Here is a 25,899-nt window from a genome sequence, read left to right on the forward strand (position 1 = left end):
TTGAACATAGCGCCTTTGTGATTGCCTTGCCCTATAGCAAGAATTACACGGATACCAAATGTACTAAATGGGTTGATGCATTGCTCCCAGAGCTTTGGGGTCAGGAGAGGTCAAATTTGCACGAGCGCTAATGACGATCACCTGGAAAGTGCCGCTCCATGGCACGCGGTTGCTGGGTTCGCTTCCGCCAGGCTGTAACCGCGAGACGTACGTAGCGTTGACTCTCGGTTACCGGCAATACGCACGCGTTGTGTGTGCGCATTAAAACAAAATACACACGTTCATGTTTCGCTTGCGAAGTAAATAGGGGAACGGCCGACTTGAACGCTTTAAACCGCTGCCTCTGTGTGACAAATCACAGCGCGAGTTTCCGTGCAGACATTTGCCTCTTTATTGCAGTCTGGGGCATGAATGATTTAAATGTTTTATGGCTGTGGGTGGAAATGGGGGAGGTGGACGGGGCATTGCTCGGGTCAAGTGAATTAGTTTAGCATGGTCAAAGTGGCTCTGTGCAGGAGCGGGTTCACTGAAGCGCATTGCACGTCCTATCACACAATAGACAGTTTGCTGCAGCAATGTTTGTGCACACGTGTACTACCCCACATTCGTGTGTACACAAAGCATATATTACGCTCACGTGGGCCTTGAAAGATTTCAATATTTACTTGGTATGCGAGCTGCTTAAAGTACATATCGCACAATCTGTACTCCATGCACGCGGTTAATTTTTCGGTAATGGATTTATAGCATGGGACACGGAGCCTGATAATGACCGCGTTTACCATAGGCAGCATGTGGGCTTTTAGAGGTTCTGTTCCTCTACAGCAGGTTGGTGTGATGCATAAAGGGGACCGTTAGTAATTTGTCCGCGTTGCTGCTGTAATTATGTTTCCGTGGAATCGGCCATCGTTTTCAAGAATAATAATGTTCAGCTTTTATTGATCCACTGTTGGATGAAGGAAGGCCTCTCCACATTATGTCATTCATGAGTATTGGTCAGTGTGGGTTGGTGAAGGGGGGGGGGGGCGGACCGGTTTAAATGTCCTACTGCACATTTGTGAAAAAGAGCTTAATAGCTCATCGGATTCCTTCACTATAAATAAATATTCTGATTGTAAATGTCACTTGCTACTGGTGTTAACCATGGCTAGCCCATCGCGTTTACAGCGCACAGCGCTAACAGCTGCGCCACCTCTTTAATTTCTCAATGTAAAAATAACAAAACATTCGATGCATTCGTCTGTTTTCACAATGCGGATCATTCAACTGCATTTAGAAAATACATGCCAGTTGGGTAAAAAAAAATGTAAGCATCAGAACCAAGAATATGAACAGTGTGAGGCCAAATGCTGTTCTACAGGGTACATTACTGCATACAATTCCAGCAGCATAGAACCTCAGCGGTCTAGTGCAAGACTCTCACAGATGGGGAGATGATGGTCCATCTGCCCTCGCAGGATAAATGTTTTTACACCACTGGCTGCCTGCGATTTTAAGTCTCATCTTTAACATTTTAGAGAGACGGTGTTGCCTCCTGTTTATAAACTGGCGCAGACAGTAACCCCCGACAAATGGAAGTTTTCGTGCATGGTTTGTCACTGATTTAGGCTGAATTTCGATTTAAAGCTTTCGTGACTGCAAGGATTCATCAACACGGGGCCCGTAGCTATCCGTGTTGCTAAAGTTGAGGGTAAGAATCCACCCATTTTTTCGCCATATAGCATTGTGATATATAACGACGTATTGTTGGTAGCTTAGCTGATTGGAGAATATATAGAGTTTATTGATAACATTGAGGTAATTTATATTTTAGTTTTTTATTGGTTCACTATGTAGTATTCATTATATATTGTAGTGTATACCCGGTTACTGTGAATAGTTCAGATGTGTAGGCTTTGACTTCAACATAGCCATTTCTGTGACCAGTCACAAGCCAATCACTCAGTTATTTCAATGCTAAATTCTCCTAGTTATTTCAATGCTAAATTCTCCTGTTTGATTTGTACTAGATGCATCTGTGAATGTATATGCTCTGACTTTAACATAGCTATTTCTGTGACCAGTCACAAGCTAATCACTCAGCTATTTCAATGCTAAATTCTATGCTAATTCCTTTGTCAAGTGGTGCCTCTGCGGATGTGTATGCTTTAACTTTAACATAGCCATTTCTGTGACCAGTCACAAGCTAATCACTCAGCTATTTCAATGCTAAATTCTATGCTAATTCCTTTGTCAAGGCGCTTTGTTTCTTCTCACACAGCTTAAAGGTCGCGATCTGAGCGTGGTTTTTTCGCTCTAGCGCTGTCCTCCAGACAGTCTCGTCCCTTCACCTGATGAAGGCCGCTTGTGTTGTGGCCGAAACGTCGTGAGAATTTTATTGTGTTATTTTATTTTATCAATTTATTATTTTATTCTCATTCTACGTGACTTTACCGAAAGAACCAAAGAAGATGATTTAGGCTGATTGCAGATACGACGTGCAATTGTACATAGCAGAGTAAACCAAAAGCCATTTGCCCACAGTACTGTATTATATTGGTCTTTCAAGGGCAGCAACCAAGAGAGTGGTCAGGTGTTTCGAGGACCAGAGCACTGAGCTAGCACTACTGAGAACCTGGCGAGGTGTTAACTACCTTGCCCGGTATACAGGATCTCGTGGGTTTGATCCTGACCCTGACGTCTGTATATTTGGAGTCTGCGTGTTCTCCCCGTGGTCGTGTGGATCTTTCTCCAGGTCCTCCGGTTTCTCCCTCCACATTTATGAACATGTGTTTAGAGTATTTGGATGCTAGAAATTTCGACGTGATAAGCCACTCCGTTGGGCTATCATTTGCGATAGCCAGGTCGCTTCCGAAAAAAAAGTTATATAGCTCGGTGAGCCTTACCTGGTAAAATTAAAATAATATTTTTTTCATTTAATTTAGAATCGAGGTCGCCAACCATGATTAAACCGCGTTCTTGACATGTTATTTTTTGACATTTAACTTAACAAAAATTAAAGATGTGAGAATTAAAAAAAACCCCATGAATGTCAGTTTTATTTTACTGACATCTCTTTTACACGGCAGGTCGAAAAGTGTTGCACCCGCTCCCCCCTCCCCCCCCTGGTGTGGATGCAAGAGGTCACTCGAAGGGATCTCGGCAGTAGTTCTGCGATACACCTTCTCATGACGTGACAATTGGAAGAAATGATGATGAGGGAAAAAAATATATAAAAAGACCGGAAAATAAATGGGGGATGCGGCCTTGAGCATCATTTCCCATGCGCAGTCGCTATACCAACTATTGCCCACCAGATTTACCTTTCACCTGCAAGCAACGATTTACGATGAAGGAGCTGCTCATTTGTTAGACACAACACACTGTCAGCTGTGTCACTCAGTGCACACAGAACACGGAGCTTTACATAACCACCAAATTGTCTCTTTTTAAGCTGCGGAATACACACTTGCATCGCTGCATTGAAATGATTAAAACGATAGAACACGAGGTTTCATCCAGACATATATTTTTGGAAAGTGCAGCTTTCGACATATTTTTGCATTCTTTCCGACTTTAAATTTTAATCGCTGTCTACGTAAGAGTTGTGGGAAAAATATATATTTTTTAAAAAAATTACGTTTCTCTAACCGTTAGCGGGAGACAAGACATGGGTAGCTTCGCCTCTTTTTGTTTGTCGAGCACAGAAGGGGGGGGGGGGGGGCTTAATGGCGGTGGACAGAGGCAGCAGTATTTTGCATGCAGTGGCGATAAAGCGGGGAAACGCGAGGCTGACCTTTTCCTATCAATATTGGAGGCCAGTTCACCATCATATTTGGTGTGCGAGCACCCAGCGCTGCTGGGCAGACCTTTACCGTCACCTGCACTTCCGTAGTGTGTGTTCTTGAAATGGAAGTAGGCTCACATCTGGAGGTAATTACCAGCGGCAGCTTTGCTTGGTAAAAAAGCCACAACTCGGAAGAATTGGAAAATTTGATTTTAAGCCAGACGTCGTGACGTTGAGCCCCCCGCTGCCCCCCCCCTGCCTCTGGCTGCACAACAATACTGCCTCAAGGTAAATCAATGGTTATGGCCACTGGGAGAATTGGGTTTTTCGTCATGACTGGTTGCAGGCAAAAAAAACCCCAACAGTGCCGCCTTAATTATTAGGGTAATGGCAATGTAGGAAGCTGTTCAATAGACGTTCCATTTTAAAATGTGTCATTATGTGCTGTAATGGAACGTTTTACTTCTGTGCTTTAAGTGATCTCACGAACAAATAATCACGGAAATGTTAGTAATTTCTTGCGTATTTGATATTCTCGGCGCCTATTTCGTATATATAATAAAAAATAATTGTCCCCTTCATAATTTTCTTTGCTCCCACGCTGACATTTGCACAAATACAAGGAATAACGGGAATTCAATTCTAAAGCAATATAAAATGATTTCCTGTCAGTCTTGAGAAAGCACCAATCATTGTAAAATCTCACGGATGCTATTTATTTATCCTAAGTTTGAAGAAAAGGTTCTGTCTTCAGGATTATGTTAAAATGAACACCTACTCTTGAAACACCGCAATGGCATAAGCACCGTGTTGGGCTTAACACGGAGAAAGAAGCCCTCCGGTGTTGGCAAAATTTCAAGTAAAGCACGTGGGAAAATGAAATGTTTTGATCAAAAGGCATCAACGCAAAATCCCGTCTCCACCCCAATTCCTTGCAATGCCCTTTGTGAGTACATGTAGACGTCTGCTCTGGCACCTGGCCTTCAAAAAGTGCGGCTTTAAATATAAAAAAAAACATCGGGAAAGTATCATAACAGACGGAGATATTTTCCAGTCGACGGAGGTTTTGATTCATGAGGACAAAAAAAAAACCCGCTGGCTGTGTTGGTAATATGTCCTGTGGCGACGATGCGAGAACACAAAAGCGGGCGAGCTCTGAGAGGACGACCTGTTATCCGTCGTACCACCCCAAAGCAGTGCTTGCAACAAATAAATATAATTGACTGAAGAGAGAGCTGGAGAAGAAAATCATTGCGATTGATTATCGGTGACATTTCAGGGTCCAGAAACACTCGTGTATTGAGACGCCATAAAATACAAAATGATATCGTATTGTATTGTTCCGAGCACTTAAGTGTTTGGCTCATGTTTGTATCCTTTAGGGCGCTGCGTGTTTCAAAGTTTATCACCGGCAAGGTGTCACAATGGCAGCTGGCTGTTTCGCAGGCCTTTACGTGAAAATTGGAACTGTTGTGAAAGACGTTCGCGAGACCCGGCGATTTAGCTAATTTATTTACACTTGACATTGCAGCCGTCCTAACAGATGTCTGCCTGCCGCCGGGTACGTATTTAAAGAAGAGGGCTGGGTGGGACGGGGCAGTTTCTTTTCGCGCTCAAACCGGGTTATCCATCATGCGTGGCAACGCGGCACCGGTAACCATTTCTTAGTTGCTTGAATTTGTGGGTTGGTGTGGGGGGGGCTGCGAGGGCTCGATGAGGACGATTACTCAAATGCATTTAGTGCTACGAGAAAGGTGAAATGAAGGGACAGGGCCAAATAACATGGAACAAAAACGGATTGCGTGACTGTAATTCAAATTGATGCAACTGCCCAGTGGGGCAGGGGGGGCAGCGAGCACACTGCCTCAACGCACAACTCTCGACCAGTGCTGCACCTGCACGGGGGAGCTTGCCTCAATCCGCCGGGGGAAGCAATCAGCGCAATCTCCTGTCGGAGGAGCGGTGCTCGCCTTTGTGCGACGGGGTGTGACGGCTAACGTGCTGGTCCATCAAATAGCAACAATCGTGTCCGATCGGGCACTTGCTTACGTAACGTGAAAACCGTTTGGATTTGGAGAGCGTCAAAATGCGACCGCATATTAAAGATGACTGCACTCCAGAACGCATCAGGATAATTTGAAGAGGAATATATATTTTTTCCTCCCCATCCCCAAATTGTTCGCACGTACGCATGTTGAACTTCTTTCGCACCGATCGTAGCCAACCGTGCTTATCGGAGGTGCTGGTTAAGGACAATAAACTAAACACAAAAAGCAGTTCTAAAGAAATACTTTTCAATATAGACGATTTAAAAGTGCTTAGCTCCAGTGACGTCCTAATATCGGAAGGAAGAGCGTTTGTGTTCGAGAATGGCCCACGGAAGCTGACATTACAGAGCTACCTCTGACATCCCTTCACAAGTGACATCTGGTCCACACAGCAGAGGGAAGCACTTTCCCACCTATACTCCATGTGGGAATACTGTTTTGCACTTGATGGTCAAACCGATATTTAATTAATTCCAAATGCTGGAATGTGGCCAAATTGAGTGCAGTCATTGTTTGCCAGGCTGAGACCATTATTTCACTGCACTTGAGAACCAGGTGTCGAAACAATGATATCGATGCCACCTCAGTTCCCTGACCTCTGGGCCACTTGAAAGGGGGATTTTTTTCATTACCTTAAAAAATGACAGTATGTTGTGATGCATTACTTTGCTTTAAAATGCTTTATTGACTGAAAGGCTACTTTTGAACGTCTAATAAATTTCCTTGAAAAGAATAGCTTTTTTTGGTATTCTCTATGCAACCACATTCCAATGAATAGACTGAAAATATGCTGGGATTTATTGGCTTAAAAAAAGTGTGTTGAAATGGCAGTGTTAGGCTTGGCTGCACAATTTGTGTCATTGTCATGAAAGTCACATCAAATATGCAAAGCATTTGCGTTCATTGCATCCGTAGTGTGTGCACGTTTGGTTTTATATAGTCCGGGTGTGTATCTGTAGAGCAGAGTAAATGATACGGGCAGTGCATCATGCATATAAGTAGCGACTTTGTGTACGGTGGTGAATAAAACGCGTCCCATGAAAAATATTCCACTCCGCATTGGTAATAAAAGTGCATGCTTGTAGCCGACATTGCTGTAATGTTAATAGCCTGCGCTTTTATTGCTATCATATTTTCCAATGCGAAAAACCAAAACCCAAGGTGAAAAATCAGATAAATACTACATTATGTTGCAATAAAGGCTGCCAAATTCAAGGTGAGAACATTTGAATCATCTGAATCCCTAAATGTGGGATAGAGGATACATTTCCAAAGAATTATGAATGAAAATGAGCAAAACGTGGAATCCTAGTTGTACACAAGGTACGCTGTGATTGTAGGCCGTTCGACTAAGCCGCAGAACATCCATTGTTGGAGTGCCATTCTAAATATCACGAGAAGTACATTACTTCCGCGCCTTGTACGAAGGGGCTCGTTTGGCCGTGACCCCCACACGCGCCCTTGGTCCGATTTTTCGAAGAAATTGTCGTGGGGTATTTAACGCTCGCGGGTGAACGCCATTGGCAGCTCGCTCTGACGACGAGCTCAACCGCTCTAGATTTGAAGCTTTCGTGACTGCAAGGATTCATACTCTTGAGTTTTTTTCGGTAAAGTCACGTAGGTAAAATAAAATATATGAAAACTAAATTAAATCACGACGTTTCGGAGGCAACACAAGCTTCCGTCTTCAGGTGGAACAGTCACTGCAAGATAGCTCCATCAAGCTGTATCACTTGATACAGCTATTTTGCTGTGACTGTTCTGAAACGTCGTGATTTAATTGAGTTTTCATTTATTTTATTTTACCTACGTGACATTACCGAAAAAAGAGCTCAACCGTGGTTTTTTTCTGTCTCCCTCTTTACGCTCAGCAACGGGTGAGCAAATCACGCTTTTTTCAACGCACCGTAGCCGCCAGTGCCCACTGCCACCTTCCTCTGCTCCTGGCAGGTTTTAACAATGGGACTCGGGCAATGGAGGATTTGCAAGTGGGCAGAAGTGAATAACACATGTTCTTCCCGTTGCCCAACCTACTTCATTATAATCGTGGCGCTAATTAACCGCCGAGTAATAGACTTGCCTCTGGCAGAGCATGATGCGAGTCAATAGAAGCAGAAAAAGTGAAAGGTTGGGGAAGCAGTTTTTAGCTGTCATTGCCGGCAGCGAAACACAACTGGGCAAGGCTGTCCATTAAATGGGCCAGTTAAGTGCTGAAAATGGTCCTTTTTGGCTCTATGTTCTGTTTATGTGTATGAAGGCGTTACATTGTATCGAGGTAGGATAGAAGTGCCAGAGTGTATAAGATTTTGCTGTACATGTCAGCTTTCAAATAACAAGTTTACTTTCGTGCCAGCATACAGAACGCAAGCAAAATAAATGGTCTTTAAATGTTTAATATATGCTGGAAGATGGACCTATTTTGTATTAAGGGAATTCTCTATACAAGTCTCTTTACATGTGCATCCATAATGTGCATCCACATTCACACGGCGGATTATTTTAGTAAAACTCTTTTATCACCACAAGCTTACAATGCAACAAAAGTGACTTCGATGCCATGGAAGTCATAATTCTCACTCTGCGGTGGCTGTGCAGTTGCATTCGAGTAGAACTAATGAGTCCTGGTAATGATCCTTTTTTTTGTCTGCGACCCAAACATAAGGTGGATTAAAGTTTTTTTTTTTAAATTGCCTTTTGCCTTTCTGTTTCTAGGTAATCATTGAAGAAAGAAAGCTTGGGATTGGTGAATCGAAGGCAGTTAATTTGGCAGGAGAGTATGAGACTGTAAAGGCGTGCAAGGTTTGTGTCCTAGAAATTCTGGGGATATTTTTGCCAAAAAATTTCATTTCCCCGAATTTTTTTTCATTTGCGGCAGTCTTATACTCAGCCTGTAGCATTATAATCGTGGGTTTCAATTCAAATCTCATGGCCTTCCTTAAAAGACCGGAAAATGGTTTTGGCTCTATAGTGTTGCCATGATTATGGCTTTGGCATTAAAGTTTTAAATTAATTAGCATAATATACTGCAGTTTTTTGGTTCAGAGGGCCCATTAAATATTTATTATTTCCTTCATTATTTTCTCCCACCCGCGCAATAATTATTTACACCGGAATTTGTGCATTTAAGATTTGTCGTCAATTGGAGCATTTTATTACACGAGCTGCTCTGGGAGGAAACGCACATTTCCGATAAGCAAACTCGTGCCTAAACGCCGCGCGGTTTTGCCATCACTCATCAGGCTCCGAGTTGTTAAGGCGGGGAAGGGTCAGAATGAGAGGAACATTCCCCCACTGTGACTCCCCTAGCATGCCGTTTCCCACCGCCTGTTAATCAGTTGCAGTGCAAAGACAAATCATTGTGGAGCCCGGTGCCCAAATGTCAAGTGCTCTCCCGCCTTCCTCGGGCTAGCCGGTGTTTTATTGCACTCATTTCGGCGTGTTATTAACGTCAAAACTCCACGTAATTTATGTACATCAAGGGCCACGAGCATTCACAAGGCGACAGCGGCAGTGGCATTTATTTCTCCTGCTCAGAGGTAGCGATATTTATTTTGGGCTCAATTTGGTTTTGTAGTTAATGTCCACCCACTCCTCCCCAACTGGCCCCCTATCCTTTGGTCCCATAATGGATATATAATATATATTTCACCATTCAATTACGAGCTGATAGCAAAGAGAAGTATATTTTAAGTTTGTCACTCGATAATCAAATGTATAATGAATCAGTAACATATAAAGGCCGTGCATATTAATGAGTGCAGTTTGCAGGCTGCTATACTCGAGCGGAAATGTCTTATTTTATAATGGCACGCAAATGGAAATATAAATTACTGTAATTGTTGTCCATGGCAACACTACGAGAGGTAGGCATGACCTCGTTAGATAACCACACAGAGATGTGTAACGTCATAAATCAGACGATGGTTTGTGATTAGCCTTCAAATGCAAAAAATGGCATCATTATAGGCCAACTTGAGCAACAAATTTAACCCCAGAACAACATTAAAATACGTTCCGTCCGCAATGCGTTGAGTGGTGATGCGGCGGTTAGCGGCACTGTGCTATAACGCCGGGGTGACCCCATTTCGAATTCTGTCCACGTGCGTGGCTGGCATTTTGGGTCTATCTGTACCTGGTACGGGCCTACCGTAAGGTCAACTTGGCCTCAAATGAATACGCGGTACGTCGTGTCAGCATCGGAGCACTGGAAGCATAGGTTGCTTGGCTTCACAGCCGCCGTGTTCGCCACGCCACCCCTGATGAGCGCTTTGCTCGCGGAAATTGCTGCACTTGTCAGCGGCGATTCACAAATGTCTCGGACAACATTGCCTCCCCGCCTTTTCGGAGGCAGTTCTGAAATGCCCCTGGTTTCCCGCTACCCCTCGGGTCATCTCACACGGGGCAGCACTTTCCGTCCTGAAATTTGAATCTTGCACCGGGCGATAATCATTTTCCTGTCATAGCCACGGTCATTCTCCCGAGGCTGGGATGCTCTACCTGCTAGCAGTGGTACAGGCTGTGCCCAATCAGCTCTTTCACAAACTCCACAACCTCAAGGCACCCGCACGATTGTAAGGATGCTCAAAATTCCCGTTTCAATCGTAGTGAGTTTCATTTGACATCTGTGCGTTTCCTCTGTTTTCATGTCATGTGCCGTGTTGTCCTCCACCCCAGTATAATTACGTGCACTAGATTTGTTTCTGCGTTTCTCTTTATGGGGTGGGGGGGGGGGGGGGTTTGCAGTGACACGATGGTTAGCACAGTGTGTTATGAGAACCTGGTTACCTGAATTTGACTCCCAGTCATGGGTAACATTGGTGGCGACTGATATCTGAACTAGTCCTGTTGACTCCTTCACCTACCTGTATTGACAAGTGTGGTGAGGTATGGGTCAAGCAACTCTCATGGCTGACGTGAACTAAAAACTTAACTAAACCTTTTATTTGACCAGATAAGGCTCACTGAGCTCTATAGCTCTTTTTCAGAAGCGACCTGGCCACAAATGATCGCTCAATTAAGTGGCTTATCATGTGGAAATATATAGCAGGCAAATGCTCCTAAACGCATGTTTCTAAATGTGGAGGGGGAAACCAGAGGACCTGGAGAGAAATCCACACGGGTTGGCATCAAACCCACGACCTCCTGTATACCAGGTGAAGTAGTGAGTATCTCGCCACTGCGGCGCCCCTTTAACCTTGACATGACAAGAATAAGCTTATAATTTACATTACTTTCAGGATTCTTCTAGAAATATAACTTAAAACTAAAATATGCAAATTAAAATATTGGTACCAAGAGCAAATTGAAAAAACAGACGTGTATGTGTGCACGTTTCGGCTGAGATGTTTTAAAAGTGTGTAAATATTTGCCACAAGATTTTACGAAATTGGATGCCATGTCATGATCAAAGTGACGGTGGTGATTTTTCAGATGACTCATATGAGATGTTCTTGAATTAAAATAATTGGGAAATGTAAACATTAAAGCCGAGTCATATATTGCAGAAACTAACATATTGTCTTCATTGTTTTTTAACCTTATCGTAATAACGCAATAATAACTTAATTAGCAATCACATTATTGCTGGTACTGCAGTGATGATAATAACAAATAGCAGCAGTGATAATTCAGAGCTAATCTGCATTAACAGGAGCTTAACATTTACGTGCATGTGTAATTGCTTCACAAGCCCTGCGTTAAGAGAAGAAGTAGCACATCCAGATCAATGGACGTTTAATTATCTTCTTAAAAGTGAAGCGGGCCCATGAATGGAAAAGGCAAAAAAAAAACTACGCTTCATTTACTGATGAACCCATTAGAGAACTCACTCTAGCAGCAAACACACTTGTTTATGAGTGGTTGGATGGCTAAACGTGCATGAAGACTGCGTTTGGGGTACTCTGGTCGAGTCAAGGAAATTCCGGGTGTAGGGCCCTAGCGACGATGACAGAGTGGGGGGGGGGGGGGGGAAGAATGGCACCTCGCAGATCGTGAAGGTTTCACATGAGCAGCGAGTTTGATGCAGATTAGCTCAGTGGTTGATGAAAGCCGAATTAAGTAAAAAAAAGTGCCGCATAGAAGAGCGTGATTATACACCACTTGCGTTACACATGGTAAGCTCCTAGAGCCCCCACAGAGAAGCCCAGAGCCTGAGATCATGGATCCGTGGTCTCGCCTACCTCTTGAGTGCTGGGTGACACAGATCGACCGGGATTTCAGATAAGTCTAAAGCCAAGGCGGGGGTCCAGTCGCTTGGCGGTTCATGCGTGACCACGTCACGTTGCCACGTGAGCCGGCGGTGACCTGCTCCATGTGAGAACGGCATTGATCGTGCGGTTTTGACATCGTCCCAGAGCCCTTCGAGTAGCCGGTGAGCGCCGGGTGTCCCAGAACATTGCCGTGTACTGGCTCTGCACTCTGCACTCGCGAACAAGTGGCCGGATGTCGAAACGCAACTGGGGCACGTAAGTTGAACACGTAGTAGGCTTTCGCGACCAACATTATCCAGATTGGTTTTTTTCGTGTTAGATCGTGTAAATTTAAAATGTGACGGTAAACCCGCCAACACCCGGCACAGTCAATTAGTAAGGTTTGTTCCGTAAACAAAACATGCCAATTAGTTACTAGTGTTGGAGGGTAAACGCCCACAACATTTACAATTTGAGCACAACGTTTTGCCGGTTTATTACAACCATTAGGCGACAGCCAGAATGTGGAGAAATCCTCCTGTCTTGGTCATGAATATGAAACTAATTATACAAAAAATTGTGTACTTCTGCTGGGAACTCTTTTTGAGAAATTACTAGCATCTATATTATTAAAATATAATGAAAACATACTAATTATGTCGTGTTAACAAAGGTCAGAGATGGTGCTTTATTTGAGGAGTGAACAAGCTAGGAATACTGTAATGCCACTCAACAGCAACTTGTTGTCTATCTTGTCCAGCAACACACAACAAACGTCTGACTATCTTAAGGCCAAAGTCTTCAGATCTCATATAGACAAATCTTTTGACTGCATTTCACCAAATAAATACTGCTGCTGCAAGTGTATTACGTAATTCCATTTAATAAAAAAAACAACGCCACTTAGATGACAAGTGAAAAGAAATAAACCCGCAACTCGGAAATGATTTGAAATTGCCAATTTAACAGCTGGAAATGTGAAGGAGCGGGCAGATGGCTGGGTTTTTCTTTTGGGCAATAAAAACAGAAAAACTATTAACCAATCAAGGCAATAGTTATGTGGACATGTGAGAGAGGAAGGCACTTACAGCTCTATTGAAAAACATGCAACGGAGTAGAGTAATTGAGGCTGGGCACGTTAAAGATGGGGGTCACAAATTCCCAGTGGCGGCTGCCCTCTCAGCAAATTACTTGCAATTTTTTTTTGCAGCCGCCTGCAATTATAATGAGAAAATTGGGGCCAAACTGGCTGGGGAATGGAGGAGGCGGTGGGGGGTGCGGGGTGGGGGGGTGCGGGGGGGTGCGTGGTGGGGGGCGGAGGGGGGGGGGCGGAGGGGGGGGCGGTGGGGGGTGCGGGGGGTGCGGGGGGAGACGTAAGTATGGGTTCGATGGCGCTAAAAACATGGGGGTTAGGCTCAGGTGATCCACTCAGGTGCGTTGTCTCTTCAACTCAGTTTCTGCCGCTACGAAGTTCAACATTGGTAATAATGATGGGCGGCACTTTGAAATGCTGATGTATTGCGAATATTGTGAAACTGGGTATATGTTGTGCATGTTAGTATGAAGCTAAAACATTTTTGGGAATGAATTGTACTTAATTTGTGCCCTTGTTTGTATTCAAAGCAAAATGTGTTCAATGAGAGACGTTTTACACAAACTTTATTATTTTACTTTACCTGCTTGGCCGAATTGTTTTCGGCGTCATGTACGAAACAAAAGCAATGTTTGGCTCCTTTTGCGAACCCCCCCCCTCCTCTCTCGCTTTAAACAACAAAGACATTTCATTTTCATGATGTAGGGAAAATAAATATCTTTTGAAAGCAGCTGATTTTTCTCAGCCAATGGTGGGGGGGGGGGCAGGGGCGGAGCCACAGGGGGGCCTGGGGGGGCTTAGACCCCCCTGAAATTTTGGGAAAGTCGGTAATCGGGATAACCGGATATCCGGCTGCTGCAAAATGCTGCAGGCTGCCACCTCGTGCTGCCCTGCAGGCTGCCACCTCGTGCTGCCACCTCGTGTGCTGCCCTGCAGGCTGCCACCTTGTGCTGCCCTGCAGGCTGCCACCTTGTGTGCTGCCCTGCAGGCTGCTTGAGCGGCAGCCTATCGAACTTATCAAACTTATTAGCCACATCAGCGGCTCCGACCTATTAATAAACTCCACGTTCAAATCCAATAAAATGTGTTTTATACATTTGTGGCGCCCATTGGAAAACATAAACACTGAGATATCTCAGAATATTGAAGTCAGCCCCGCCAAAGTCAAAATCCTGACTCGGCCCCTGGTGGGGGGTGGGGGGAGGGGCTGGCGATGTTGGGAAGAAACGTCGCTTTTATTCAAGGACATTTCAGGGTCTGCAAGGATATTAAAAAAAAAACCGCTTGCATGAGGTGTATTTCATTCGTCAGCCTGTGAAGCACTTCAATGGGACTAACCCCGGCGTGAACGATCTGCAGTGGAGTGGGCAGCACAATAAAGGAGTTTAAGTCACAGATGCGCCACTGTGCAGACAATTGTCTACGCTCTGTGTACTGGTTAGGAAGGGCAGGCACGAGGGTCCTATAACATTGCCGCTTGTAAAAGATACTACATGGGAATGGGGGAGTGTCTGCTTAAGCTGATTAATTAGTTCATTTTAATCTGTTTAATTAGCGTCGGTACAAATATTCTGACGCTGTCAAGGGTTTACTGCTGGTTGGTAAATTTTTCATTTTAGAAAATAATTAACGAGTTCAAATTAGTTTCTCCCCCTTCGCAAATCGGTGTTCTTCATGGTGTTTCCTCACTGCCGTTCAAATGTTCGCTTATTGTTGCGTAATGCTGTCGAAATATGTAATTAGCAAATTGTTGACACATTGGGAATGGTGCTGTGCATAAATGAGACTCATTAAACGCGACAGGATTTCGTTGGAATTATTGGGGATTAATACACACACACAAAAGACCCACGATCGTTATGCTAATTGAACCACTTTTGCCAAAGACCTTTTTTTAAGCATGGCATTTTCCACAAACGCTTTTTGAAAGAGTTTTGACAGTCATTCAGATGTACGAATACGTTTCTCTATTTTAAAAAGCGAGTGGAACGTGTCAAATGCGCTCAGTTATAAGTTATTTTTTTAATAATTTGAGAATCTTTGACATATTGCATCAGTATTTTCAAAATAAATTATTTTATTCATGAATTTCAGTGTCTATTACTTATACTAAAAAGACACATTTTGCCAGAAAGAATACTGTACTTAGAGAGACCTTGGCCAAATATGGTGAACAAGACTGCTGCTGAAATAACAACTTCTGCAGGCTTGCCTGAAAAAAAAATCAACTGCTTTCATTGTTAAAATTTTATTCGCAGTGTACAATGTGATAGCTGCTCAAATTTAACAATGCGTCAAAAAGAAAAGGTAAATACACGTTATTTTATAGCTCAATCTATGCTCTTGTCAGTAATATCTGGCAAGAGCAACTGCATTTAGCAAACAAAAACAAACTAGGCATGGCCAGATCCGGATCATAGGACCCAGTAGGTCAAAACCATTCTGGAGTTTGCCTAAGTAAACTAATGACGCTGTGAAACAGTTCAGAAGGCTAAAGAGCCAATGCATGAAAAACATTTTTGTTTTTGCTTGGAGTCATGTTGGACTTTTGTCTTACAGGTAAAGGTACGGTCCTGCAATTAAATGTTGACTTAAAGCTTTCATGACTGCAGGAATTCATATTCTTTGGGCCTTTCGGTAAAGTCACGTAGATAGCTTCAAAGAAAATAACAAAAAACTACGATGTTTTGATCGCAACACAAGCGTTCGTCATCAGGAAGAGGGGGTTAGCTTCTAAAGGCAAACTGTTTATAAAGGTTTGACATGGGCGTAGCCCAAATGTCAGCAGCCAATGATAGTGTCAGTGGTGGGCAGCGACCGCGATGGTGGTGGGTTTTTCCACCAATCATAGGGCTGCCCAGTAAAAAAAACATTATCATGCTCATTTTTACCAAACAAAATGGGCGAACAAGTTAACCGCCGTCGCAGCGAAATCACGTGCTCGTAAACACAACCGGTGCTGTGGTTGCGCCGTGCCGTGGCGGCGTTGCTCCGCTAGCGCCGCGGCTTCAGCGGGGGGCTCGAATGGGGAGAACACCCATGCTGGAAGACTCGCCCCCCCCCCCAAATCCCCCCCAAATCCCCCTTCTGAATTATTATCATCAAGCCAAAAAAAATTCGTGCAATTTTTTACGCAGTAGGTGGTGGTGGTGGGGGGGATGCGTGATAGACTCAGCAGATCACATTGTGACTCAGTTTGTTCAGCGTATGCTTGGTTTACATTGACCGGCGTCACGTGCCCCCCCCCCCCCCTCTTGTGACAAGGTCACGCGCTGCGGGGGGGGGAACGGGGGTTTGCAGCATGCGACCGCCACCACTCACGATGTGCAGCCGCAGGTAGTCTCCGAGCGTCTCGCCGCTCTCCACGTGCACCAGGATGGCGTCCTTGTTCTGCGTGCTGAATCCCAGCGCCAGACGGTCGGCCCGCGTGCTCGGCCGGTTGTTGGGCGGCCACACGTACGTGATCTGACCGCCCGTGCGGCCAAATATGTACGTGGTGCCCGCTGGGGGGGCGGGGAAACGGCAGAGACAGGGGGGGAGCGGTGCGTCAGATCATCGGTCGGCTGGATCCCATCTCGCCCCCTACCACCGCCCCCCCCCCCCCATGGATTTTCACCGCGCGAGTCAAAGCCGCCGGGGTCTGCCTTGCCGGCTCGCCTGCCCGGCGTGAGCGATGTTCGTCTCTGTGGGCGGCCCTGGAGCTAGCCGAAGAAATCCCACCCACCGTGGAATACGATCGCATTTGGATTTACGTAGCAGCAGCGTCAAAATGCGGCTGCATCTCACAATGCCGTGCAGGAGGAGTGGGCGCATTTTTTTCATCTTTATAGGAGGAGGAAATCATTGGTCTCTATGTGAGTTGTTGAGCCTCTATCTAAATATGTATGGGCCTCTATGGTGGTGTTTGCATCTCACGTGTGTGAGTCTGTACAATAAAATTACGCCGTGGATTTATATAGCGTTGAAATGCGAGTGTGTCGCAAGACGCCGTACAAAAACAATGGGTTTTTATAGTCATATAGAGAAGCAGTTCGCCATAGGCAGGGGAGAAGAGCGGTTAATGGAAACCCAAATTAAACTTCCATGGCTTATGCATGGATTCAAACTCAGATTTTCACTGGCGTCGGCCCACAAAGTCACCTGCTAAATAGACTTGTACCGCATTTCAATGGCCACTTGAGTGATTACATTTCCAATACAGTAATCGTACACGGTATACAAAACAAATGTAGACTGATAGTAATGGTCGGAATTGAACAGAAATGGTTTTCAAGATGAAGTCTGCCAATAATCGTGAATGATGACTTTTCTCCTCTATAGAGATTATCCTTTGACTTATAAAAAAAAGCAAATGCATTCGCATTATCAATGTTGAAGCAAAAAAATATATAACAATTATTGGAAAATAAAATCGGCAGAAAATAGGCGTGAAAGGATCTCGAGCCCACACGATTGTGAACCTCGAAACGATCAAGCTGCAGCTGTGTGTCGCAGACGTACTTTGAAAGCAGTCGCCATGGAATGCACGCTGTAGATGGAGGGCAAAGTGGTACCACTTTTTATCTGCGCCGACGAGTGTGATGGGCTAAGTAGACCTCCTGGCCAGGTGTTTTGAAATTGCAGCCTTTTGATTGAGCGAGTGAAGCACTCCAGACCTCCAGTGGCACTTGGCCTGTTTGTATCTTATTACGCAAAACATTTCAAAAAGGGGTTAATTAAAGGTCGGATAGTCATTGTACAATGCTTACAGTTTTTTACGTCTTAAAAAAAAACCCCACCATCTTTTCTTTATTCCATGTGATGACAGCAACAGAAAGGTTGCAGTTTAATAATTGACATTATTTGGTCACATTTAGCAGAGATGAGTTGAAGAACGCGTGGCAACGACTCATTAGTGGGCAGACCCCTTTCACACAGAGCTCCCCCCCCCCCTCTCCGTCTCTCAGGGTCATTTTGGGGGAAATTTGGGGTTATTTGGCTGTGACAATGGCGAGCGGGGATCTCTTTGTGCTGTCGGCGTCACGCGGGATCTTTTGATGTTGTCGGGGCGTTTGGCGAATGTGACGAGCTGGACCGGAGACCAAGAAAACCCGCAGGCAGAAGCAGGGCTTGGGCTTATCGGCGAGTTCGCAAGGCAAACCCACGGCCGCCTGCCTTGTTAAGCACGTGTTGTATATCGCGGCTGTTTAAACGCTCCAGGGGTGATTTTTTTTTCCCGCAGGTGCTTTATAATGGGATGAATGATGAACGTGCGAACGATTAAAATAAACACATGGTGTATGCGGTAGATAATCGCCATGAAGTCGAGTGATATGCTAATGCTAACCTTATTGGAGCACTCCTGCTGCCAAATGCGTAATGTGTTGTTTTGCCGAACCAAAAAATGTAGTCGTTAATAATGCTTTTTTATACTAAATGGGTTGAGCTCTATTAAGCACGTTGGCAATAAGCGGTAAATTGGTAGCGGTTGTCGCTGACAAATCGCGGCAGCTTTGCGTTTGTTCGTGTCGAGGGTGGGAAAAAAAAAGATTTTTCCAACAAAAAAAAGTCAGCGTCGCATTTTCTGCCGTGGTGCTAAACGTCGCGAGTCGTTTCTTCGGCTCTGGTGGTGTTGGCTGGGACACAAAGGGAAGAAGTGGTGGGGGTCATCCAGCAGTGATATTCTGAACGTCGCTTCTTGCAACAACAACAACACAAAAAGCAGATGGCTGTAATTATCGCCAACTCAAAAAAAAATCTGCTGTTAGCCACAAGCTTGAGGATTAAAAAAAAGCGTGATTAGCACGGTTGGCTACGTATGGTGCGAAATAAGTTCCACACACATGCGTACGTATAGAGTGACAATATATTCAGTCAACTCATTCCACCTCTCCCCCTGGTTATTCCCTCCAAGCGTAGCCTCCTATGTTTGCTGCTGTTCTGTCCATTAGGCTTGTGTCTCAGTTGTTCCATATGCAAGCGCAATCCAGCCAGTGCCTCGAGTGTTTTGTTGAATATTTTTTTGTATCACTTACACGAGCATTGCCTGAGCAATTGCGCACGATGCACGGCTGGAGTAGGGGGGGGGCATGACGTCAGCACGAACCCGGCTCAACGCTGTGGGATGCAGGTAACGTCTTAATCCAGATGTGCTTGGTGACGTCATTAACATGCACTTCCCTGCCCGTACACCAGCCAGCAAAACTTTTTTTCAAATCGTATATGATATGTGGGCATTTTGCTGCTCATAATAGTTAAAAGTTATAGAGTTTTGGAAAGACCATGCCATTATCTACTAATGCTTTTCTATTATTTCTTGAGTAGTTGTCCTGGATGGACATTATCTCTCCTTTTTGGCAGGACAGACTCATTGAGTCTCAAGACTCTCAGGAGGGTCTTGCTCCATTTGGATGTTTGGCCAATTAAATTCCTTAACATTTGGCTTCATGTGGGAGTAAACCACAATACCCCCCCACACATGACCTCCGCACATGCAGTCTGAGCATCTAAAATTGTAATGGCCCAGAGTGAAACGTGCGTCACGTTTGCTGGTATTTTGGTTATATTGAATCCGGCGCTTGTGCTCGTGGCCTCATTTGATTACTAATGAATTGCAACGTTCAAGTAAAAAACAACATATCACGTGTGAAGCCTAGAAACTATTGCGTTCCAAAGAAAAAAGTCAGCCCAGCAAAGCGTGTCTGACCCTGAAATATTTACTGTTCTTGTGCTAAGAGCACGGAAATGCATTCTCCTGCCAAAATAGATAATACAACAACATTGCTATGGCGGTAATGGGTTGCTACCTCGGTTAGCATCGACAGAGAAGAGGTCCCATTCAAATTTTACCTTTCCGAGTGTTCTGGGGTATTGTCCAGCCACGGTGGCAAATCAAATAAAAGAAGTGGGTCTTCTCAATTTCGAGTTTACTCGATTGTTTTCTTAATAATTTTTTCTCAACGTTTGTTTCTCGACACGTGATTTCGTCATCCTTGTTGCTGCATTTTCTCCCGTGTCCTCCTGTTTCTTTTGCTTTGCCGTCTCCCGTCTGAGGAAGGTACTGGCCTTTTTGGGGCCACGCAGTCAGTGTGCTTGTGCTGAGCTGGGATCCAGTAGTGATGGACGGCCGGCGCGATAATTAGATTGGGCCATTAAATGAACCCGACCGGCGCAGTGGCTGTTCTTCGTAGATAAACCAGTGCAATTTCTAGCCAGGCTGCGGCAAGCAAGCGCGGAGCCTAGCGATACATCATCCATAATGCCTTAAATCCAGCCCTTCCTTCCCAATTTTCCTCCACCCTCTGCTGCCGTTGCTGTGCCTTACATCATGCCGGAGAGAGAATATCCGAGTCGCTGTGAGGATCCACTGTTGTTTTTATCATTTTGACTGGCGGCAGCTCCTCTGCTCCGTGTGCACTTCACAACCTCATTTAAGTCAATGGCCTTAATGTTGACTTTGGACAGGTGGGCACATTCTGGAGGAAGTGACATTAAAGAACCAGGGTGTTACCACAACATGTTATGGATTCTTAAATAAAAAATATAGGGCACTTATTTTTGCAAATCTTACCGGTTGGATTTTGATATTGGTGCCATCAAAAAATATATATTCGTCTGGAGAGGCTTGTATATATTATGAAAACATGTAGAAACACTTCTGAATTTGCTGTACATATCTTAATATTTAATTAGTACTGTAGAGCTTTGGCAATTGTTGGCGTTGGGTCACCACCTGACTGCCCTCCAGTTTGTCTATGGTTCCTCAGAAAATTGCGGTTTGCAATTTGTATGAATGAGACGATATGCAACTAAAGCATCTTAGAATTAGTAATGTCAAAACACACTGGCCTTTGTTTGGTTACTGCTGTCAAAAAGAGGTTGGTAGGACCATGTTTTCTGAAAATGTGTCATCAATAAGCCTTGGTCTATCCATGGCTGGATGAAGGCCTTCCTGAGTCAGCACTAATCTGCATAATTATGGCAGTATTAATATTTTTGAGTAACGGGTCATGGTTTCTGTGAAACCGGTCATCCGAGTTTGATTCTTGGCCACGGCTAACATCAGCTGTGAGCGGCGTCTGAACCGGGTGCTGGCTTTCTCACCAAAACCCGCGCCGGAGTGGAAGATGGCGGCAGCCTTTACGCGGGCCCCACTCTGTTACGTGAGAGATCACGACTCGATTCCATCATCGACCCTGGCGACCGATCAACGATCAACAGTTTCCCCAGTCTCCGGAGCGATAACTCAAGCCAACCAACCCACTCTGACCGGTATATGAAAGTACAGTAGGGTCAATCAACCCCACCCCTTGCACCCCTGCCAATAATCGAAAAGGCAATGGGCGGCATTCATCGAGCTGTGGATTGACAAAGGGTTGTACGTTCTTATTCATATCGCAATATTTCAGATTTAAGTCAACTCACTGCTGACATGTCTTGGAGAAAAGCACGTTGAAGACCTTTGTAATGGATCCTGGCTAACAAGGCACAACACTGTGCTTCATCTCCCTGTGGGTAATGATTTGCGAACTTGTACATGCTGAGCCCACGTCCACGATGCTCCACTTGAAATTTTAAATGTTATCCTTAATCAACGCTTGCAAGCGTTTCACCATAATTAAGGCCATAAGTAACCACTATTTTATCTCATTCGCAATTTATATTATTATTACTTGCAAAAAAGGGCTTGTCTCAGTCCGATTTGGCAATGCGTCGAGCCCGATTCCCCAGAGGTGCCATTATATGTAGTATATTTGAAAAGGATGAAATGTCAGTAGATAATAACCCCTCTCCTTTCTATCCTCCCTTTCTCTGCAAAAATGTTGAATTACTGCTTCGCATACCAATATTTCTGTTTTATTTGACGCACTTTAATATGCGCTTGGAATATATCTGAAATGTTTTTCAAGAGTAAAGATATCCCCCCCCCTCCGCTTGCCACTTTTTTGGGGGCCAGAAATCATGCCATTTTACTCAACATCATCAGTATGCCATTACTCAGCAACCTTTCCAATAACCAGGTTGACAGTGAGGCTGATGTAAACGAAGGGTGGCATGTAGCTCTTGTTACTGTGCGGATACATTTCAAGACCCCCGATGGCAGTATGCGATGGCCAGGGGCTCTCTCTGTGCTTTGAAAATGCCAGTACTGGAAAAGTTTCTGGCGAGAAGGACAGCCGGGTCTCATATTGGGTTAGGAGCAGCAAACTATCATAGAGCTTTCCCTGAACACCCCCACGCAAGTCGATGGAAGGCGTGCGGCGGTGGTGGAGCCATCGTTGTACAGTCAAGTCTTGATTTAATGGCCTTAGATTAGATGTGAATGCAACGTAACGGGCGATTCAGTGGACTGACTGTTAGGCACGTGACAATTCACCCCCATGCCCCTTTTACCAAAGCGATCTGACGAATTTTCATGATTTGGCATGACGATTCAATTCAAGAATCGATTCACTTTTACTGTATTGCTTGTCTCAATTCTCCGTCTCGTTTGTGCAGTAATGATTTCTCTAATACCCTAAATGGAGCACGGCATATAACATTTGCATTCAATTTGCAAGAAGCGTAATTAATCAATTCTCACTCGAATGATTCGATGCACGTGGAATGAGTTTAAGAATCGACCAATTGTAATTGGTTAATCAATTGCATTCAAAACACGTCTCGTAAAGTACACTGCATTGCAGTACAGTAAGCCGTGAATACATAAAAGTTATCTCATCGCTTTACCTCCTAACGTTCTTCCTCTCTCTCGATACAGCGGTCGTGCAGAGTTCCAGATGAGATTCGCGGGTAGCCAAAATATCGCGGATATCAAGTTCGTGCATAACTTCGGGAATATGCACGGGAACTCCTCTACTCACGAACATTCGACTTAAGAACTTTCAGAAATATGAACAAACCTGTTCGTATGTCCAGTTACCTGTTGGGACTGAGAGTCGTAAGTTCAACCACCGCGCAATAGATGGCGGTGGTGGCATCTACATCTGCAGAACATAAAGAACCAGTGGCATCTACATCTACAGGAAATTATACAAATCGACTTAAGAATAGCCCCTTGGAACCTAACTCGTTCATAAGTAGAGGACTCTCTGCACTATAAAGGGTAAAGGTGCAGCACTGCAATTGCTTTGCTCATGCCACTGCTGTCGGAAACTGCCTCCACTAGAGAGGACTCTGGAGAGTCAGTTTATATTTCGTATTAGCCTCCTCAGCGACACAGTCACCTGCGTAGCAAGATCCAATTCAAAAGCAACATCAATTTTAAGAAAGCAAAATGTTGTTACGTTACTGAATCACAACGCATCAATGATAATGTACAGTCATTTTGTAAATCCATTGCTGGATGAAAGCATCTCCATGCTATACTGGGTATGGGGGTTGTTTGACTATAATTCACGATGCTGGGCAGGATTGGTTGGTGAAGAGCAAAGCCCCAGGACCAATTCAAATAACACTTTTCACTGATGCTAGTAAGGTCATCAGGTTCAAAGCACCCTTGGCATCGGCCAAGATATTTGGCCTATGCTTCCATGCTGGCTGGATGTCTTGGCAGAGGTATGGTATCCTATATAAACTAATAATAATGCACCGAATGAAACTACTTGCAACGCAAATATATTGTCATACAATATTCGTACAAACTGAAATGAAATGTACTATTACGTAGATATTTATCTACTGTATATAATTATATGTACTATTATTGCACGGTTGGCTAAGTATGGTACGAAGGAAGTTCAGCATACATACAACAGGTTCATGAAAATAAAAAGAGGCGTTTTATACTCTTTGGTTCTTTCGGTAAAGTCACGTAGGTAAAAAATAAAATAAAAAATGAAAGCAACTACCGAAAGAACCAAAGAGTATGGATCCTTGCAGTCACGAAAACTTCAAATCTAGAAGAGGTGTTTTCTTTTACCGTTAGTAGAAGGATTGGCATTTATCAGGATTTTCCTGACAAATGCCATGACCAAGGCCACACAAACTGAAATGAACCAAGAATATGAAATGTCTTTCTTTATAAATTAGTCAATAACACAGCCCTGAAGGGAAATATACATGTATACACGTAAATAATATGCACCACTGCCGATGCAGTTTCCTAATATTTCTGTCCTGTTGCTAACAGTAAATAACACACTTATTATTATTCATTGTAGAGATGTATTCCTCCTATCTGTGGTGGTGTGGTGGTGTGGGGGCAGCACTCTTGGCAGGTACTGATATGCACGTTTATCTGTGGAACTTCTCCTGTATTTCTCACAGCTATCCACAGGTAAATATGGATAATAGGAGAAATGTACCACGACTTACGACGAGTGATTCCTCTAATCCTCAGCCTCAGGTAATAGGATGAACTTGATCCTTCTGAGAGACCAATTCTGGTGAGTCCTTATCTACGGATAAGTGGGAATCCGACTAACTTGTTTCCACTTCTGGATTACTCTTATCAGCAGATAAGCACAGATAACCGTAAGTAATCGATGAGAGGGTACAAGATTTCTACCGATCAGTTTCGGGGGGGTGCAGTTAATATAGAAAGAACGGATCAGAGCAGTTCTGCTGCAATGCATATGAACGCTAAGGATGAAGGCACAACCCTCACGTTCATCGCTTGAGCCACTGCTGGAGTAAGGGCCTCCACTACATGCAGCCCGAGAGAACCCCTCCAGAGGGCTTTTTTTCCTTTGGGCCTCGTTTTCCACGCAGACCGGACTTTATTTTTTTTTACTGAGACAATACGCCGGCACCGTTCCATCATGTTGTGTTGTGTGCTCGAACCGGCGACGCGAGTTAACCCGCTTGTAGAGAGCAGGGGGTAAAGAGAGGGGAGCGGACACGCGGACACGCGAGCACGCTGACCGGACGTTTTGAAATAAGTGGGAGTAACCACAGTTTTTTGTTTCCCACCACACTTGGCCTGCTGTGAGACTAATCGTGTTGTACCCAATTATACTGCTGGGTCGACAGACGTGGGGGTATTTAAGAGGTCGTGGGTTCGATCCTGACCTTGACGCCTGTATATTTGGAGTGTGCATGTTCTCCCCGTGGTCGCGTGGATTTTTCTCCGGGACCTCCGGTTTTTCCCTCCACATTTAGAATCGACGACATGCGTTGAGACTATTTGGTTGACCTGGTGCATTTTTTCTGCTGCTCCCATGCAAGTGCATATGTTGCATGTGACAACAACAACAGCGGCATTCACCACGAGGTGGTGGTGAGATGTTAACTACCTCGCCTAGTATGCAGGAGGTCGTGTGTTCGATCCCAACCCCGACGCCTGTATATTTGGAGTTTGTATGCTTTCCCCATGGTCGTGTGGATTTATCCCCGGGACCACTGGTATTTGGCTGCTATAAATGTTGGCATAAGCCACTTCATTGAGCTATTATTTGTGGCCAGGTTTCTTCTGAAAATGATCTATATAGCTTAGTGGGCCTCACCTGGTGAAATAAAAAAAATAAACTTGCCCCATTGTTTCAACTTAAGTGCCAGGAGGAGATCGACCAGACCACCGCTGGATTGCGAGTTCACAGTGCTAACCATTGCACCATGGCAGCTTCTCTATAAAGCATATATTCACATCATAATTAGGCACTTTCACATACCTTGACTCGCTATGAAAGGTAACAACAACATTCTGAAAGCCTATGTAACGTTTCACTGCATAACACCCTGCGTACGTGTTTGGGTGACATGAATGATTGCAGATTAATGCCAATACATAATCCTGATGGAGTATACACAGAATACGCATGGGCTAAATGTACATGCATGTTCAACATATGTTCATATTAAATACTGTGTAATGTAAATACTGCC

At 44.4% G+C, this 25,899-nt stretch overlaps 1 protein-coding gene across 7 annotated transcripts in view; it reads right to left on the reverse strand.

The window, feature by feature from the left end:
- LOC116943217 (neurexin-1-like) overlaps positions 1-25,899 on the reverse strand; it is a 394,340-nt gene that overhangs the window by 31,094 nt on the left and 337,347 nt on the right. For all 7 annotated transcript variants that reach the window (XM_032955895.2, XM_076067700.1, XM_032955893.2 and 4 more), the window contains one exon: positions 16,417-16,598. In XM_032955895.2, the coding sequence (XP_032811786.2) occupies positions 16,417-16,598 (182 nt within the window). The remainder of the gene's footprint in view (positions 1-16,416; positions 16,599-25,899) is intronic.

This window comes from Petromyzon marinus, chromosome 17 (genome assembly GCF_048934315.1).
Source record: "Petromyzon marinus isolate PM22_M1 ecotype Great Lakes invasive population chromosome 17, UKy_Petmar_22M1.pri1.0, whole genome shotgun sequence".
NCBI lineage: Eukaryota > Metazoa > Chordata > Hyperoartia > Petromyzontiformes > Petromyzontidae > Petromyzon > Petromyzon marinus.